The 18,318-nt window shown below is 37.1% G+C and overlaps 1 protein-coding gene across 1 annotated transcript in view; it reads left to right on the top strand.

The window, feature by feature from the left end:
* Positions 1-18,318, top strand: part of DNAH8 (dynein axonemal heavy chain 8) — a 358,656-nt gene that overhangs the window by 248,716 nt on the left and 91,622 nt on the right. The window contains exons 69-74 of the mRNA XM_074332879.1: positions 4,468-4,635; positions 5,139-5,354; positions 8,217-8,354; positions 9,746-9,873; positions 10,599-10,770; positions 12,268-12,423. Coding sequence (XP_074188980.1) covers positions 4,468-4,635; positions 5,139-5,354; positions 8,217-8,354; positions 9,746-9,873; positions 10,599-10,770; positions 12,268-12,423 — 978 coding nt within the window. The remainder of the gene's footprint in view (positions 1-4,467; positions 4,636-5,138; positions 5,355-8,216; positions 8,355-9,745; positions 9,874-10,598; positions 10,771-12,267; positions 12,424-18,318) is intronic.

Here is an 18,318-nt window from a genome sequence, read left to right as displayed (position 1 = left end):
TTGGTATACTTCGGTGCTCCCTGATTGGTGGCATAAATATTGATGACTGTTATGTCTTCTTGTTGTATAGTCCCCTTTACCATTATGAAATGTCCATCTTTGTCTCTTGTTATCTTTTTCACACTGAAGTCTGTTTCATATGATATCATTGTGGCTACACCTGATTTTCTCTGGGTACCATTTGCTTGGAGTGTCAATTTCCACCCTTTCACTTTGAGTCTATGCTTGTCCTTGTAACTGAGATGTGTCTTTTGGAGACAGCATATGGTTGGGTTTACATTTTTGATCCAATCTGCTACTCTGTGCCTTTTTATTGGTGAGTTCAGTCAATTTACATTTAGGGTGATTATTGATATGTGAGGATTTCTTGTCATTCTATCTTTAGTTTTCTGGTAAGGCTGTGTCTCCATTGTTTCTTTGCCTTTTTATTATTGTCTATTATTTCTGTGTGGTGGTATTCTATGATGTTTCCCTCTGTTTTTTCTTTTATCACAGTATATATTTCAGTTCTGGATTTTTTTTTTTGAGTGGTTACTCTTAAGTTTATGTAAAATAAAGTTTGATATTTAGAGTATTCCATTTTCTTCAGCACGCTTACTTTCTCCATTCCCATATTCCGGTTCAGGCCTTTACTCTGCGCCTTTTTATGTTTTGGTTGCCACAAATTGTCCCTGTTGATGGTGGTCGAATAGCCTCCTTTAGTATTTCTTGTAGTGCAGGTCGTGTATTAGAAAATTCCCTCAGCTTCTGTATGTCTGGAAAGGTCTTTATTCTTCCTTCATATGTAAAGGATATCTTTGCTGGATATATTATTCTTGGCTCATAATTTCTCTCTTTCAATAGTTTGAATATTTGGTTCCACTCCCTCCTGGCTTGTAGAGTTTCTGCTGAAAAATCTGATGATAATCTAATGGGCTTTCCTTTGTAGGTTACCGTCTTCTTTTCCCTGGCTGCCTTGAGGATTCTTTCTTTGTCGTTGATTTTAGACAGCTTCAATACAATGTGCCTTGGAGAAGGCCTGTTGGGATTGAGGTAATTAGGTGTTCTATTTGCTTCTTGGATTCGAGGGTCCAGTTCTGTCCACAAGTTTGGGAAGTTCTCATCGACAATTTGTTTGAATATATTCTCTGTTCCCTTCTCTCTTTCTTCTCCTTCTGGTATGCCCATTATTCTTATATTGCTCTTTCTGATGGAGTCAGAAAGTTCTTGTAGAGTTCTTTCATTTCTTTTAAGTCTCAAGTCTCTTTCTTCTTCCATCTGTGTAATTTCCAGGTTTCTATCTTCGATGTCACTGATTCTTTCCTCCATCTGGTCAACTCTACTACCTAAGCTGGTTATTTCATTCTTAATTTCTTCTATTGAGTTCTTAATCTCCAGAAATTCTATTTGGTTCTTTTTTAAAATTTCAGTCTCTTTCGTAAAATGCTCATGATGTTCTTTGATTGTGTTTCTGAGTTCATTAAACTGCCTTTCTGTTTTCTCATTGAGTTTTTTAAGAACTGCAATTTTGAATTCTCTGTCATTTAAGTCACATATTTCCATATCTTTAAGTTCCTTTTCTGGAGACTTTTCACTTTCTTTCTGAGCTGTCTTGTTGCCTTGGTTATTCATGGCAATTACTGATTTATTATTTCTCTTCCTAGACATCTACAGGAGTTGCTTCTGCAACAGGTTGATAGGCAGAGGTCTTTCTTTTGTTTTCCAGTACTTGTTGGTAGAATGTTTTATTTTTTCTCTAACTGCAGCTTATTTTTCTTCTCCCACATGGTAGTGCTATGTTTTCTCTGCACTATTCCAGCTTCTCACACAATAGGGGGATTCCCTGGGAGACGGGCTTCTCCTCTGTTAATAGTTCATCTAGGTCACAGCGTGCAGTGTCCCGGTGGGTATGCGGAGAGCTTTTGATGTTACAAAGCTCTTCCAGCTCCAGATTCAGAGCCCGAATGTTTTAGCAGTTTTGTTTACTCCTGCAGGGATCCGCCCAGATAGGTGGGGCAAGGGGCAGGATGAGTTGTGAGAGGTGGCCCAGAGCAATGGCGGTGACCACCACCACAGCCGGTCCTGCTTCCACAGCTCCCTCCCCTTTGCCGGAACTAATTGGGCTGCGAATCTGTGTCTGCCGTCCACAGTTCTCAGAACAGCAAATATTCTGTTCTTTTGATCTGACACCACTACTGTTCCATTTCTAGCACCGGGCAGGTGGGGGCAGGGCGAGCTCTGGGAAGGGAGGGAGGGGGCGGCTAGTCTCAGTGCCTAAGGCTTCCGTTCTCTGCTCGGCAGTGCGGGCTTAAAGCACCGTTTTCAGCCTTCTTCCCTCAGTCTTTTCTCCGGGGTCTCTGCCGTGAGCATTGGGTTCAGCCGTGTTATATGCTGCCCCCTCAGCCCTGTGGGCCATAAGCGGAGCCCTAGCAGTCCGAGTTCTTCCCTCTCCCGCAGCTGCGGTAGTTCCGGGAAGCAGCGAGCTCGGAGCACTGAGCTGTCTGCATCCTGCGCCCGCGCGGCTCAGTCTCCACACTTCTTCCTTCCCTCCTCCCCCACTCGAGCGATTCGCTCGCCTTTAGGTGAATTCAGTAGTGGACCTCTTCGTGTTGCCGGTCTGCTGTGCAGGGAGTCCTTTGTGGAGTTTTTGTTGTTCCGTTAGTTGTAAATTCCAGGGGAGCTTTATGGAGGCTCACCTCAAGCCGCCATTTTGATCTGGATCCTGGAAACAGCAGTCTTAAATGACACACTAGACCTGTATCTTTTCTGACCACTATGATAGGAAACTAGAGATCAATTACAAGTAAAAAAATCTGAAAAACATAAAAACATATGGAGACTAAATTACATGCTACTAAACAATGAATGGGTTAACAATGAGATCAAGGACAAATTAAAAGATACCTTGAGACAAATGAAAATTAAAACACAATGACCCAAAATGTGTGAGACACAGCGAAAACTGTCCTAAGAGGGAAATTCATCGCAATGCAGGCCTACCTCAAGAAACAAGAAAAATCTCAAATAAACAATCTAATTTTACACCTAAGAGAACTGGAAAAAGAACAGCAAACAAGGCCCAAAGTGAATACAAGGAAAGAAAAATAAAGATCAGAGCAAAGATTAAACGAAATAGAGACTAAAAAAATAAATAAAAGGTCAATGAAACCAAGATCTGGTTCTTTGAAAATACAAACAAAATTGATAAGTCTTTAACTAGACTCATCAAGAAAAAAAGAGAGAAGACCTAAATAAATAAAATCAGAAATAAAAGAGGAGAAGTGACAACTGACACAACAGAAATACAAAAAATGTAAAGAAAATACTCTGAGCAATTATACTCCAACAAATTGCACAATCTGGAAGAAATGGATAAACTCCTAGAAGTATACAATCTTCCAAGGCTGAATCAAGAAGAAACAGAAAATCTGAACCGACTGATTATTACTAATGAAATTGAATCAGTAATCGACAAGCTCTCAACAAACAAAAGTCCTGGACCAGATGGATTCACAGGTGAATATTGCCAAACATTCAAAGAAGACTTAACACCTATTTTTCTCTAACTATTCCAAAAAATTCAAGAGGAGGGAATGCTCCCAAGCTCGTTTTATGAGGCCACCATTACCCTGATTCTACAACTAGACAAAGACATTACCAAAAAAAGAAAACTATAGGCCCATATCCCTGATGAACATGGGTGCAAAAATTCTCAACAAAATATTAGCAAACCGAATTCAGCAATACATTAAAATGACCATCCACCACGATCAAGTGGGGTTTATTACTGGTATTCAAGTTGGTTCAATATCCGCAAATCAATTAATGTGATACATCACATAAACAAAATGAAAGATAAAAATCATGTGATCATGTCAAGATGCAGAAAAAGCATTAGGGTTAGGATTAGGTTTGTGTTTTGGTTAAGTTTAAGATGGTTACTAGACTTATTGGGGGATCACTTTATAAATTTTGTAAATGTCTAACCACTGTGCTGTATATCTGAAACTAATATAAAATAACACTGAGTGTCAACTATAATTTTAAAAAATAGTCACGGGGATATAAAGTACAGTGTGGGGACTATAGTCAGTAATATTGTAAAAACTATGTATAATGTCAGATGGATACTAAACTTATAGGGGGGATCACTTCATAAGTTAGAAAAATTATATAAATGTCTAACTACTATGTTGTACACCTGAAACTAATATAAAACAATATTGAATGTCAACTATAATTTTGAAAAATAGACGTGGTGTATAAAGTATAGCATAGGGAAGATAGTCAATAACATTGTAATAACTATGTGCAGTGTGAGAAGTGTAACAGACTTATTGGAGTTATCACTTTGTGAGGTATATAAATATCTAATCACTAGGTTGTTTTGTACACTTGAAACTAATGAAAAAGATACAAGTATTAGATTTTCATATGACTATGAATACTACTCAATAAAACAATATTGATTTCTAAACCCAAATACAGACTATCAAGCCAAATGATATTGCCACAGTCAGGAAACTTGCAAAGCCCCCGCATCTTATTATGAGAATCATGGACTGCGTTCTGTTGCTATTTCAAAAGAAAATTGACCCTGTTACTATGGATCCAGAAAAGCCTTGCTGCAAGCCATCATGGGCAGAGTCATTAAAAGTAAGTAAAATCCATCTTTATAAGCCTTATGAGGGGCCTCAGGTGCCCTCATCCTAGGGTACTTAATATAGACCAGACAAGCTGGCAGACAAAACTCATTCATTGTGTATTGAATAGTTTATCTTAATCGGCATCTCCCCAAAATGTAACTACGGAAAAATTTTACAACTGAATGCTTTTTTTTTATAAAATCTGTTCAGAATCAGTCTTGATGTCAACCCAACCTAGTCTCCAAAAGGAGATCTGTGTCGTCAGTGGCATTTAGGTGCACTCACATGGCAGGAAGCTTATGTAGCTTTTATTGTTACTCTTTCACCATGGAAATGGGAAAACAGTTTACAATTTACAGATTTGGTTTACTAATGCCATAGTCTTGGTTTGTATGTTTAGAGCAAATCACTTATTATTTCTTTGAAAAAAATTCAATTTAGAAGTACATACTAACTCAGAAAAAAAGTATTTCTTTTCTTCCAGAACTTACATGTTGTAATACTGTTTTTCAGCTGATGAGTGCGACAGGCTTCCTGTGGAGCCTTCAGCAGTTCCCCAAGGACACAATAAATGAAGAGACAGTTGAGTTCCTGCAGCCGTATTTTAATATGGATGATTACTCTTTTGAAAGTGCCAAAAAAGTCTGTGGGAATGTGGCTGGTCTGCTGTCTTGGACACTTGCTATGGCAACGTTTTATGGTATCAATAGAGAAGTATTGCCTCTGAAGGTAAAAGTTTCCCTCCTTCTCCCAATAAATAAGTGTTTAATAAAATTAGTCATTAAAAGGCAAAGCATAATTTTGACTAACAAAGGTAGATGTCCCTGTTACCAGCTTTTCTTTTTTTCTGTATGTACTCTCAGAGTTTCTCATTCTTTTTACATCTGTTACGTGTTTCCTGGCATCGCAGACAAGAAACCAAAACCAACTTGTTAACATAGGGACTGAATTTATCAGGAATAATAATCAAGCTGTCATGAAAGAAAACTTGCCATTTCTTTAAAATTTGGAGATGAGGTTTGGAAACTGGATTTGACTGCTGTATTCCAAACAGAATTTATAAAAATTAGGAACAACACCTGGAATGTTTTCAATTTCAAAGACAGAAAGAGAAACTTATATGCATCTAAGAAACAAACAAAATTTTAAAAGTTGCTTAGAGAAGAGGAGAAATCAGGATGTCACTGCTATCCCAAAACCCTAAGTATTAATACTAAGAGATAATGAAAAAACGCGTGCAGAGTATTGAGGAGGAAATTGCTGGGATGCAAAAATTCAAAAACTGGTCAAGCTGCCCTTCACGTATGAGGGAACAGAAAAGACATTCTCAAGCAAGCAATTTAAGTATCGAAGGACACACACACACACACACACACACACACACACACGCTCATATATACTGGCCCAGACCATCCATCATGTCTGAGGGAACAGAAGGCCATTCTCAGGAGTGCAAAGGAGTCATAAAATATACCACCTAGACAAACACTACCCCCACTGCTCACCCCCAGCCCCATAAAGCTAAAATTGTTGAAAGTAGCTGCTCTGTGGAATGGAAAATGGTGAGTAGGTGGGCAGGGGGTTACTGGTTTTCACAATAAGCAATTGCTTCTTTAAACTCTGTGCTTTGAGACAAATAGAAAATAAATTTAAGAAAAAAGTTTTAACAGAGGGAAATGATGAGAAAATATAGCAAATATACCCAAACAAAAAGATACCAAGAGAGAAATATTACTATAAATGTAGACTTCAAGAAAAAAAGCACTTGTAAGAGCCATTCTTTTTTATTGATAAAAATTTTGATCCACGACGAGACTTAATTCTAATAATGTTTATGCAATAAATAAAATAGTATCAAGTTACATAAAGCAAAACCTATTAATATTTTAAGTGGGGATTAATAAAAATACTATTGTAATTTGAGCTAGTGGCACATACTATCAATCTACCACAGATCTGCTAGGCATAGGGCTACGTTTATCGGTGTGCACAGAGCGTCCTATGTTTAGAAGGCCCACGCTTGGCTTAATGCTCTGCTGTCACCCTCTTGAAGTTCTTAATAATTTTTTAACAGGAGACCCCACATTTCCATTTTACACTGGGCCCTGCAAATTATGTAGCCAGTCTTGAGTAGACATAAATTAATAATTATATAGAGATTTTATACTATATTATTTGTAAGGTTCAATAGTTCCATTGACTTGCTTCAATATAAACAAAGAATATGAAATTACTCCTAGTATCCAAGAAACATTTAGAAAAATTGATCATATTGAATATTAAAAAGAAGACCTTGCTCCAATTTCCAAAAGCAAAAATTGCTGAGGCCTCATTCTCTGATAATAAGCAATAAAATTTAAAGTTTACATTTAGAAAAGCTAGTCACTTCTATTTAGAAAGTGATGACAAAAAACTGATTGCCAAAGCTAGTTATGATGTGGCCAAAATGGTACGTTCTTAGCCCTTAAATGAATCACAGAAACTAAACACTCCATTACATACTCACTTATACATAAACACAAAATTTGAAGAAAGCAAAATAGAGCTAATAAAAGTAACATTAAAAATTAGAGAAAAGTAGCAGAATTTATGAGTAAATCTAAGAACTGATGCCTTGCAAAAACAAAATATAATAGATATGTTCTTGAAAAGTCTAACCAAGAAGAAAATACAGAAGAACAAATGAGAATGGAAAGATAAATCCATATAATCACAGATACATAGATTTAAATAATTGAAAAGCAAATTTTACAGATATATATATAAATACATTAGAATTTCCTGGGAAAAAAAGGCTAAATTCAAATAAATGAAATATTGAGAAAGAGAATGAGAAAGTTATCCAAAATCTACACCAGAAGGCTCTGGGGCTATCTTACTTTGCTGATTAATTACTTTAAATTTACAAGAAACAGATAATTACCATGTTGTAGGACTTAGAAAAAGGATGAAAAACTGTTATAGTAATGTCACTTCAAAGAATCTTTGCCAAAGAAACCATCCAAAGTGTTTACATACTCAAAAGTATTTGTCACAGCGTTATTTGTAATGATTTAAAATGGGAGGGAAAAGGAACTGTCTGAAGGTATAGAAAAGATTAAGTAAATGATAATACATCCAAATTGTGGGATATTATGCAGCCATATAACTAATGTTTGTGAAAAGGTGTTTAAGGACATGGGGAACTGATTATAGACTACATTAGGTAGGGAAATATATCAAAATGCCAGTCATCAACTTCTTAACACAATACTCAGAGACTATCTCTGGGAAGTATCATGGGTAATTTTTGTTCTCCTTCCTATATGTTGCTGTGTTTTCCATGTTTTCTATATTGAACATTAATAAATAAAAGAACTTTAATGAAATATCTCCAAGACCTTTGGTTTTCCCAGCTGTAAACACTGCAACAGATAACCTCAGAATACCATCTAGGGCAAAAATTATCTCATTTATGTATTTATCAATTAAAATCTAATTTAAATTTGATACATTTATCGATTAAAATCAAATTATGTATTTATCAATTAAAAGCAAATGTTTCGCAGCGCTAATACAGCTCTCCACTAATCACCTTTTCTTCCCTTCAAGGCTAACCTGGCCAAGCAAGAAGGCCGCTTAGCAGTTGCTAATGCTGAATTGGGGAAGGCACAGGCACTGCTTGATGAGAAACAAGCCGAGTTGGATAAAGTACAAGCAAAATTTGACGCAGCAATGAATGAGAAAATGGTGAGATTAAAAACACAAAATTACTGAAATGACATACTGAAATTTTATACAGTATGTGTTGTATTTAGAAATTAGTCAAATGTTTATGATGAAAAAAATATTTACCTGAATGCCCTTACTAACTATGTCTACTTATTTTGGATCTTTGACACTTCAAATTCTTTTTTGTGTTTTTTAAAGAATCATTTTCTATATGAGCAAGCTGTGATGTTATACCAAAGAGTACTAACTTTGGAGTTAGAACATTGGGTTTTAGATCCAGCTCATGCGTTTATTAATTGTGCATTTGAGGGCAATTGAGCTAGAATTATCTGTCAAATGGGGATCCTAATACAACCTCATGGGATTGGTTGTAATCAGTGGTGGTTTGATAAATGTTCCATAGTCAGCTTGTGGGGAGCAGGGGCCAGGGGGAGAAGAAAGCCCTGATTCACCGGGTTTGTTGATTCCCATGGTCTAGGTATTCCCATCACTGCCCATTTTAAGCCATCAATGTGATGACACTGAACACAGATTTGGAAAAATATGCAGCAGCACACCATTATACATTATTTCCACCATGCGGACACAATGGACTTAAATAGATAATACTAAAACATAGTAAATAATTAGGAAGTGATGAGTTTGGGTTATTTGTTACCTTTTCTTTTAATATAATTTATTTAATTGTAAGTTTATATAACTTAATTGTTAATAATGGCTGTGTTGAACACCAGCTCACGTATTTCCTGAAAATTTAGCAATTGGCTCTTGAGAGCTGATAAGAGCTGGCTGCAGCACACTCCTGTTGTATAGAAGTGTTCTGGGGGAAAATACTTTGTAAACTGCAAGGAACTCAGAATTATTATTAAACCCAAGACTTACAATGGTATATTTTATTGACTTGACACTGTTTTGAAAATATTTAATAGAAATACTGTTTTAATTTATATGATTTGGATTCTCTCTTACATAATTGCTTTTCTTGAAATTTTATAAGGTAAAATATTCTGAATGAATTACCAAAATTTAATATGTAAAGTTTCACTCACACTGTATTTTTAGATTATATTTATTTTGCACATTAAGAAATTCCTCCGTGTATGTTTGCATGTGAATATAATGGATGTTTGATTAAGCAATTTTTTTGTTAGTTTCAGGTGCGCAAAACAATGTATTAGTTAGACATTTATCATTTATATCCCTCACACAGTGACAACCCCCTCCCCCCATCCACTATCCCTCTGACATTGCACACAGCCGTTACATTTCCACTGTCTCTATTCCTAATGCTGTACTCCGCTTCTTGTAACTAATTGTAGTTGACATTCATTATTGTTCAGCTTCAGCTTCAGGTTGATTACAATATTTTTAAATAAGTTATTTGAAACATTCTTCCCTTATGAACGTAGGATTTGCTTAATGATGCTGATATGTGCCGGAAAAAGATGCAGGCTGCTTCCGCTCTCATCGATGGACTGAGTGGAGAAAAAATCCGATGGACTCAGCAAAGTAAAGAGTTCAAAGCTCAGATTAATAGGTATAAATGTTGGTCTTTGTTATAATTGTTCTCCTGCTTAGTCACCACCCCAAATACCACCTGCGTGTGACATTAGAGAACATAAAATCCATCTCCCTGTGAAGTGCTTTTCCCCTTCACTTCTATATATCCATCTCTGAATCTTGTCACCTAAGAAAGTGCTTCCAGCTTAAGTTAGGCACTTAAAACAGAGAGGGAAGAAAATTTTGTGAGACATTTTTAATCTCAATTTTGGTTCAGCGATGTGGATTTTCAGTACGAGAGTGCTCCTCCTATGGTTTGGTTTTGCCAGAACAACCTAGATGCTTTTGCTCCAATTGTCAGCTCTTCCCTATGGGTGTCCTCAGAAAACTTTAAGAGGGGAATGAGAAGGGAAAAACAGTTTAACCAAGACTGACTCCGAGCAGGGCCAGGCATGCGGTGGGTGCCGCACAATTGCCTCCTCTGTGTGTCTCCTCTGTGTGTCGAGGCTCTGGACCTACAGGCTGCAGGCAGGACCTTCTCTCCTGTTCCCTGATGGTCCCCAAATGTGGTCACTTCCATCCTTTGTCGGTCTTGGGGGCTCCTTTGTGCATGGTCTCTTTATGTCTGGCCACCAAGTGTTATGCATTAAGTAAAGAAGAATTTCACCTCGTAACAACAAAACTGCACTGTGGCCTTTCACACTCCTCAATGGGAGAGCTTAAACTGTGTCAGGTGACTCAGTTTCTGTTTTTTCTTAACAGACTCGTAGGTGATATTCTGTTGTGCACCGGATTCCTTTCCTACCTTGGGCCTTTCAATCAGATATTTAGGAACCTGTTGCTTAAAGATCAGTGGGAGATAGAGTTGAGGGCACGGAAGATTCCTTTCACTGAAAACCTGAATCTTATTTCAATGTTGGTGGATCCTCCAACAGTAAGTATTACTTTCCTCATAGTATTAACTTGAATTTCAGTCTTGTTTTATTTCTTACTTACGAAGAAATCAAAGTACACTTTCTTTCTTTTTTTTTCCATTTAATTAAAAAGGTGGTTTTGAAAATGCTTAAGAGCTCCAAAAATGAATTTTCTTTGTTGTATAAACGTTCCTTTGCATTTTTGGACATCTTGCTTTCATATTAATACCAATTGCGCTGTTATGAGCTAGAAGGTCACTGTGAGTTATTGACTTCCTGATACTGAACCCCTCTGACAGCCCTCCATTATTTATAGCAGTCCTGTTAAGTCACACTCTCTTTCAAACATCCTAGGCAAATGTAGACATTAACGAAGCCATGACTACTGGTGTTAATCTTCTTCTGATCATTAACCATCTCTTTTTTAGGGTCCAGCAGCAGAACACAACAGAAAATTCTGGTGTCACTGAGTAACAGCGTGTCCTGCTACACTAACCTTCCTTGTTGGGAATTTGATGTCTCTGTCAATTTTCACTATATCTTGCAGAGCTCCTGTGGTATTAAATGCTTTCCAGGCAATTTGTATTCATGAGCTGCTTTTCTGATTTGTGAATATACTCCCCAGTTGCTGTTTCCTTAGAGATGCCATGCTGTTAATTTAGTATTATCTCTGTTTCAAAGTTAAAAAATTAATCTTTTCCAATTCAAACAATGTTGAGCTGAACCTGACAGGGCCTAGATAATGCACTGGAGCTACAATGGGACCCTGGCGAGGCAAAGTGGGCCAGGATGCTCTTTATAAATTACGGCCTTTGGAGGTGCTGGGATAATTTAACGAAGGTGTAGGCTGGTTGGTTCATTGGATCTTGGGTGATTTTATTGACCGTGTGGAAGCAGGCTAGCAATTCCCCTTAATTTGGCAAGGAAAAAATTTTTTTAATGTCATTGATGAGCTCCTGCCAATATAATATCTCATCTCCCCTAATTTCTCTGTCCCCAGCTATGCAATCCCCTGTACCCCATGTAAGCAGAACCTAGGGCAGGAAATGGAAGTTTCAGAGGCTTATACCAGGGTTTATCTTCTCTGACCTCTCATTCCATATAGTCATTATCTCCCCTGCCCCGACAGTCTGGATCCCACCCACTCAGAGTCGCCGTATTTCAAGCCCCTATGTTCTCTGAATGTTCAGCAACCATGCTTCAAACTCCTCAAATCAGGTTTCATATGCAATCAATTTAACAGCATTTCCTTGTAAGTATGAAAATTCAGCATAAAGGACTAAACCTAATCTTGAGTTATTAGAGGAAGGATTTATTAGATGATAAATTTGTTTTTTGTTTTTATTTAATATTATTGGGTTCACATTTCATCTTTTTTTCTAGGTAAACTGTTGCATAGTCTCAGTGGAAAAAAATATGTCCAAATTTTAAATTCTTTTAGATTGTGATACTTCTAATTACTAATGAAAGCATTCTTGTTCTCCTTCGAATGGCCATACCCATTTCCTGTTATTCAGATTGGCGAGTGGGGGCTGCAGGGATTACCAGGAGATGACCTCTCAATTCAGAATGGCATTATTGTGACAAAGGCCACCAGATACCCACTCCTCATAGATCCACAAACTCAAGGCAAAACTTGGATTAAATCAAAGGAAAAGGAAAATGACCTGCAGGTATGTACCAGGCATGGGAAAGGAATCTTGAAATTCTCCCAAAATTTCAATTGAATCTACCAGCCATAAATTGTCACCTCTACAATTGTTTGCTGATTATACACCCTTGAGTTTTTTAACAGGGATTTAGGGCAAAGGCTTTGGTATTTTCTCTCTTTTGTGCTCTCTCTTGATCTCACCCCCATCCCTCCACCCCTGCCCATTTCCCTGGCTCTGTTCCTTTTGCCAGTATTACATGTGGCTTTTATTCTGGACCTGGGGTCTTGGCTTATAGGAAAGCAGCAAAGGAAGAACTTGTGATTTAGGCCCCTTGTGCTGACCTAGCTCAGACACTTGGTACTGCGTAACATACTAGAGTCCAGGTTTGGGGTTGGAGTCTAGGAAGGTGTTCATTTTAAGGTAGGGGTAGACAAAGGGCAGGATTCCAGCCCTCCTGGCTCCCTTAGGGACCCTGTTACCACTGATATTTCTATTCAGCTACCAGTATGGACTATTCATTGTTTCCTAAACACCGTTCCCAATTCTAAGCGTCCTGGATCCATATTTTTGCTTGTACTATTTCCATTAACGAGAATATCTTGCTCCACCCTACTGCCCACTTCATTTACATCCCTTATAAAAATCTTAAATATTCTTCAAAGTCCACATCCAACACTACCTTAATCAAGACTTTTCTGGGTACTGAAATGAAAGCCTGTCCTGAATCCTCACAGTGTATTGTTAGCACTTCTGTTGTGGATTTAGACTTAATGTCTTTCCTGAATTATTCTTTGCATGTTTGTCTTCTATCTCTACTATATCACAAACTTCTTTTTTTTTATTAGTTTCAGGTGCACAAGACAAAGCAAAACTTAGACGTTTATTATTTATATCCCTCACACAGTGTGAACCCCCCTCCCCCCATCCACTATCCCTCTGTATGTTCCCCAAATTAATTTTCAAAACCCCGTATCACAAACTTCTTGCTGACCAGGTTTATAGTTTTAAACCATCTTTATATTTTCTGTACAGTTCTTTATATAGAGTAGAAATTCAGATATCTATTGAATTTAAAGGAATTAACCAAAATATATCATTGCAATATTAAAAAGAAAAAGAAAGAAAGAAAGAAAGAAAAAGCCAGAAGAATCATTTGGTCATCTTTTTTTTTTTTTTTTTTTTTTTAATTAAAGTTTATTGGTGTGACAATTGTTAGTAAAGTTACATAGATTTCAGGTGTACAATTCTGTAATACATTATCTATATCTCACATTGTGTGTTCACCACCCAGAGTCGGTTCTCTTTCCATCACCATATATTAGACCCTGTTTAACCTCTTCTAGAGTCCCCACCCCCTTACCCTCTGTTAACCCCTAAACTATTGTCTATGTCTATGAGTTTTTTTTCCTTTATTTGTTTGTCTTGTTCTTTTGTTGTTCTCAGTTTTATGCATCACATGTCAGTGAAATCCTATGCTTCTCTACTTTTTCTGTCTGACTTATTTTGCTTCATAATCTCATAATCTTCATAATGACTTATTAGCATCATAATATCAAGATCCATCCATGTTGTCACAAGTGGTACTATTTCATTTTTTCTTTCTGCCAAATAGTATTCCATTGTGTATATATACCACAACTTCTTTATCCATTCATTTATTGAAGGACATTTTGGTTGTTTCCAGGTCTTGGCCACCATAAATAAAGTTGCAATGAACATTGGAGCGCACATGTCTTTATGGATAAATGTTTTCAGATTTTTTTGGGTAGATACCCAGGAGAGAGATTGCTGGGTCATATGGTAAACCTATTCTAATTTTTGGAGGAACCTCCACACTGCCTTCCACAGCGGCTGCACCAACCAACAGTGTATGAGGGTTTATTTTTCTCCACAACCTCTCCAACACTTCTTACTGTTTGTCTTGTTGATGATAGCCATTCTGACTGGGGTCAGGTGATATCTCATTGTGGTTTTTCTTTGCATTTCTCTGATGATTAGTGATGTTGAGCATTTTTTCATATGTCTATTTACCATTTATGTGTCCTCTTTGGAGAAATGTCTCTTCAGGTCCTCTGCCCATTTTTCAATTGGGTTGTTTGTTTTTTGTTGTTGAGTTGTATGAGTTCCTTGTATATTTTGGATATTAGCCCCTTATCGGAGGCACTGTTTGCAAAAATCTTCTCCCATTCAGTGGGTTGCCTCTTTGTTTTGTCGATGGTTTCTTTTGCTGTGCAGAAGCTTCTACGTTTGATATAGTCCCATGCATTTATTTTAGCTTTTACTTCCCTTGCCTTTGGAGTCAAATTCATAAAATGCTCTTTGAACCAAGGTCCATAAGTTTAGTACCTATGTTTTCTTCTATGCAAAGACCTTATGCTTAGGTCTTTGATCCATTTTGAATTAATTTTGGTACATGGTGACAGATAGCAGTCCAGTGTCATTCTTTTGCACGTGGCTTTCCAATTCTGCGAGCACCATTTATTGAAGAGGCTGCTTTTTCTCCATTGTATGTTTTTTGCTTCTTGTCAAAAATTATCTGTCCATATTTATGTGGGTTTATTTCTGGGTTCTCAATTCTATTCCATTGGTCTATGTGTCTGTTTTTCTTCCAATACCATGCTGTTTTGATTATTGTAGCCCTGTAGTACAAGCCAAAGTCAGGAAGTGTGATACCTCCATTATTGTTCTTTTTTATTAAGATTGCTTTGGCTATTTGGGGTCTTTTGTGGTTCCAAACAAATCTGATGATTTTTTGTTCTATTTCTTTAAAATATGCCATTGGTATTTTGATGGGGATTGCATTAAATCTGTATATTGCTTTGGGTTATAAGGTCATTTTAACTGTTGTTTCTTCTAATCCATGAGCACAGAATGTCTTTCCATTTCTTTGTCTTCTTCAATTTCTTTTTAAAATATCTTGTAATTTTCAGCATATAGATCTTTCACATCCTTGGTTAAGTTTATTCCTAGGTATTTTATTCTTTTTCCTGAAATTGCAAAAGGAATTGTTTTTTTATTTCTTTTCCTGAGATTTCATTGTTAGTATATAGGAATGCAATGGACTTTTGTAGCATGTTGATTTTGTAGCCGGCAACTTTACTGTATTTGTTGATTATTTCTAATAGCTTTTTGGTGGAGTCTTTAGGGTTTTCTATATATAGCATCATGTCATCTGCAAAGAGTGACAATGAAGTAACTTCTTCATTCCCAATTTGGATGCCTTTTATTTCTTTCTCTTGCCTGAGGTTTCTCTGGCGAGGACTTCCAACACTATGTTGAAAAGCAGAGGTGATAGGGGACAGCCCTGTCATGTTCCTTAACGTAGAGCAAAGGGCTTCAGTTTCTCACCACTAATTATGATATTAGATGAGGGTTTGTCTATATGGGCTTTATTATGTTAAGGTATTTTCCTTCTATACCTATTTTATTAAGTGTTCTTTTTTTTTTTTTTCTTTTTTTTAGATTTTATTGGGGGAAGGGGAACAGGACTTTATTGGGGAACAGTGTGTACTTCCAGGAGTTTTTTTCCAAGTCAAGTTGTTGTCCTTTCACTCTTAGTTGTAGAGGGTGCCATTCAGCTTCACGTTGTTGTCTTTTCAGTCTTAGTTGTGGAGGGTGCAGCTCAGCTCCAGGTCCAGTTGCCATTGCTAGTTGCAGGGGGCACAGCTCACCATCCCTTGTGGGAGTCGAACTGACAACCTTGTGGTTGAGAGGACGCACTCCAACCAACTGAGCCATTTGGGAGCTCAGCAGCTGCTCAGCTCAAGGTGCCATGTTCAATCTTAGTTGCAGGGGGCAGAGCCCACCATCCCTTGCGGGACTCGAGGAATTGAACTGGCAACCTTGTGGTTGAGAGCCCACTGGCCCATGTGGGAATCGAACCGGCAGCCTTCGGAGTCAGGAGCACAGAGCTCTAACCACCTGAGCCACCGGGCCGGCCCTAATTAAGTGGTTTAATCATAAATGGATGTTGTATCTTGTCAAATGCTCTTTCTGTATCAATTGTTATAACCATATGATTTTTGTCCTTTATTTTGTTTATGTGATGTATCACATTGATGGATTTGCCTATTTTGAACCATCCTTGTGCCCCTGGGATGAAACCCACTTGTTCGTAATGAATAATCTTTTTAATGCATTGTTGTGTTCGATTTCTTAGAATTTTGTTTTGGATTTTTGCATCTGTATTCATCAGAGATACTGGTCTGTAGTTTTCTTTTTTGTGTGTTATCCCTACCAGGTTTTGGTATTGGTAATGTTGGCCTCATAAAATGAGTTGGGGAGTATTGTCTCTTCTTCAGGATTTTGGAAGAGTTTGAGGAGAACAGGCATTAGATCCTCTTTGAAGGTTTGGTAGAATTCACTAATGAAGCCATCTGGTCCCAGACTTTTGCTTTTTGGAAGGTTTCAGATGATTGATTCAATTTCTGTACTGGTGATCGGTCTATTTAGATTTTCCATTTCTTCATGATTCAGCCTAGAAAGGCTGTATGTTTCTAAAAACTTGTTCATTTTTTCTAGGTTATTGAATTTGATGGCATATAGTCCTTCATAGTATTCTTGGATGATCCTTTGTATTTCTGTGGCATCCATGATAACTTCCCCTCTTTCATTTCTGATTTTGTTTATTAGTGTCTATTCTCTTTTTATCTTAGTGAGTTTAGCCAAGGGTTTGTCAATTTTATTAATCTTTTCAAAGAACCAGCTCTTTGTCACATTACTTTTTCTATTGTCTTTTTGTTGTCTATTTCATTTAGTTCTGCTCTGATTTTTATTATTTCCTTTATTCTGCTGACTTTGGGTTTCAGTTTGTTCTTCTTTTTCGAGTTCTTTAAGGTGTATGAGGTTATTTATCTGGGTTTTTTCTTGTTTCTTGAGATAGGCCTGTAATGATATAAATGTCCCTCTTAAAACTGCTTTCACTGCATCCCAAAAATTTTGGTAGGATGTGTTTTCATTCTCATTTGTTTCTATGTATCTTTTGATCTCTCCTCTTATTTCTTCTTTGAATTGGTCATTCTTTAAAAGTATGTTGTTTAATCTCCACATATTTGTGGTTTTTCCTGCTTCCTTTTTGCAGTTGATATCCAATTTCAAAGCCTTGTGATCAGAGAATATGCTTGGTATAATTTCGGTCTTCTTAAATTTGCTGAGGCTAGTTTTATGTCCCAGTATATGGTCTATCCTTGAGAATGTTCCATGTACACTAGAAAAAAATGTATAGTCTGATGTGCTAGGATGAAGTGCTCTATAAATGTCAATTATGTCCATTTCATCTAATGTGTCATTTAGGGCTGCTATTTTGTTATTTATTTTCTGTTTGGATGATCTATCCATAGCTGTCAATGATGTATTTAAGTCCCTCAGTATAATTGTGTTTTGGTCAATTTCTCCCTTTAGTTCTGTTAGTAGTTACTTGGTATATTTATTTCAGTGATCCCTGATTTGTGGCATAAATATTGATGACTGTTACGTCTTCTTGTTTTATAGTCCCCTTTGTCATTATGAAATGTCCATCTTTGTCTCTTATTACCTTTTTTATCCTGAGGTCTACTTCATCTGATATCAGTATGGCCACACCTGATTTTCTCTGGATTCCATTTGCTTTGGGTGTCAATTTCCAACGTTTCACTTTGAGTCTATGTTTGTCCTTGTAGCTGAGATGTGTCTCTTGGAGGAAGAATATGGTTGGGTTTAGTTTTTTGATCCAATCTGCTATTCTGTGCCTTTTTATTGGTGAGTTCAGTCCATTTGTATTTATGGTGGTCATTCTGTCTTTGGTTTTCTGGTAAGACTGTGTCTCCATTGTTTCTTTGCCTCTTGTTGTTGTCTCTTATTTCTGTCTGGTGGTATTCTATGATTTTCCCCTCTTTTATTACATTATATATTTCAGTTCTGATTTTTTTTTTTGAGTGG

The sequence above is a fragment of the Rhinolophus sinicus genome, linkage group LG05 (genome assembly GCF_036562045.2).
Source record: "Rhinolophus sinicus isolate RSC01 linkage group LG05, ASM3656204v1, whole genome shotgun sequence".
NCBI lineage: Eukaryota > Metazoa > Chordata > Mammalia > Chiroptera > Rhinolophidae > Rhinolophus > Rhinolophus sinicus.
This window is presented reverse-complemented; position numbering and strand designations above follow the sequence as displayed.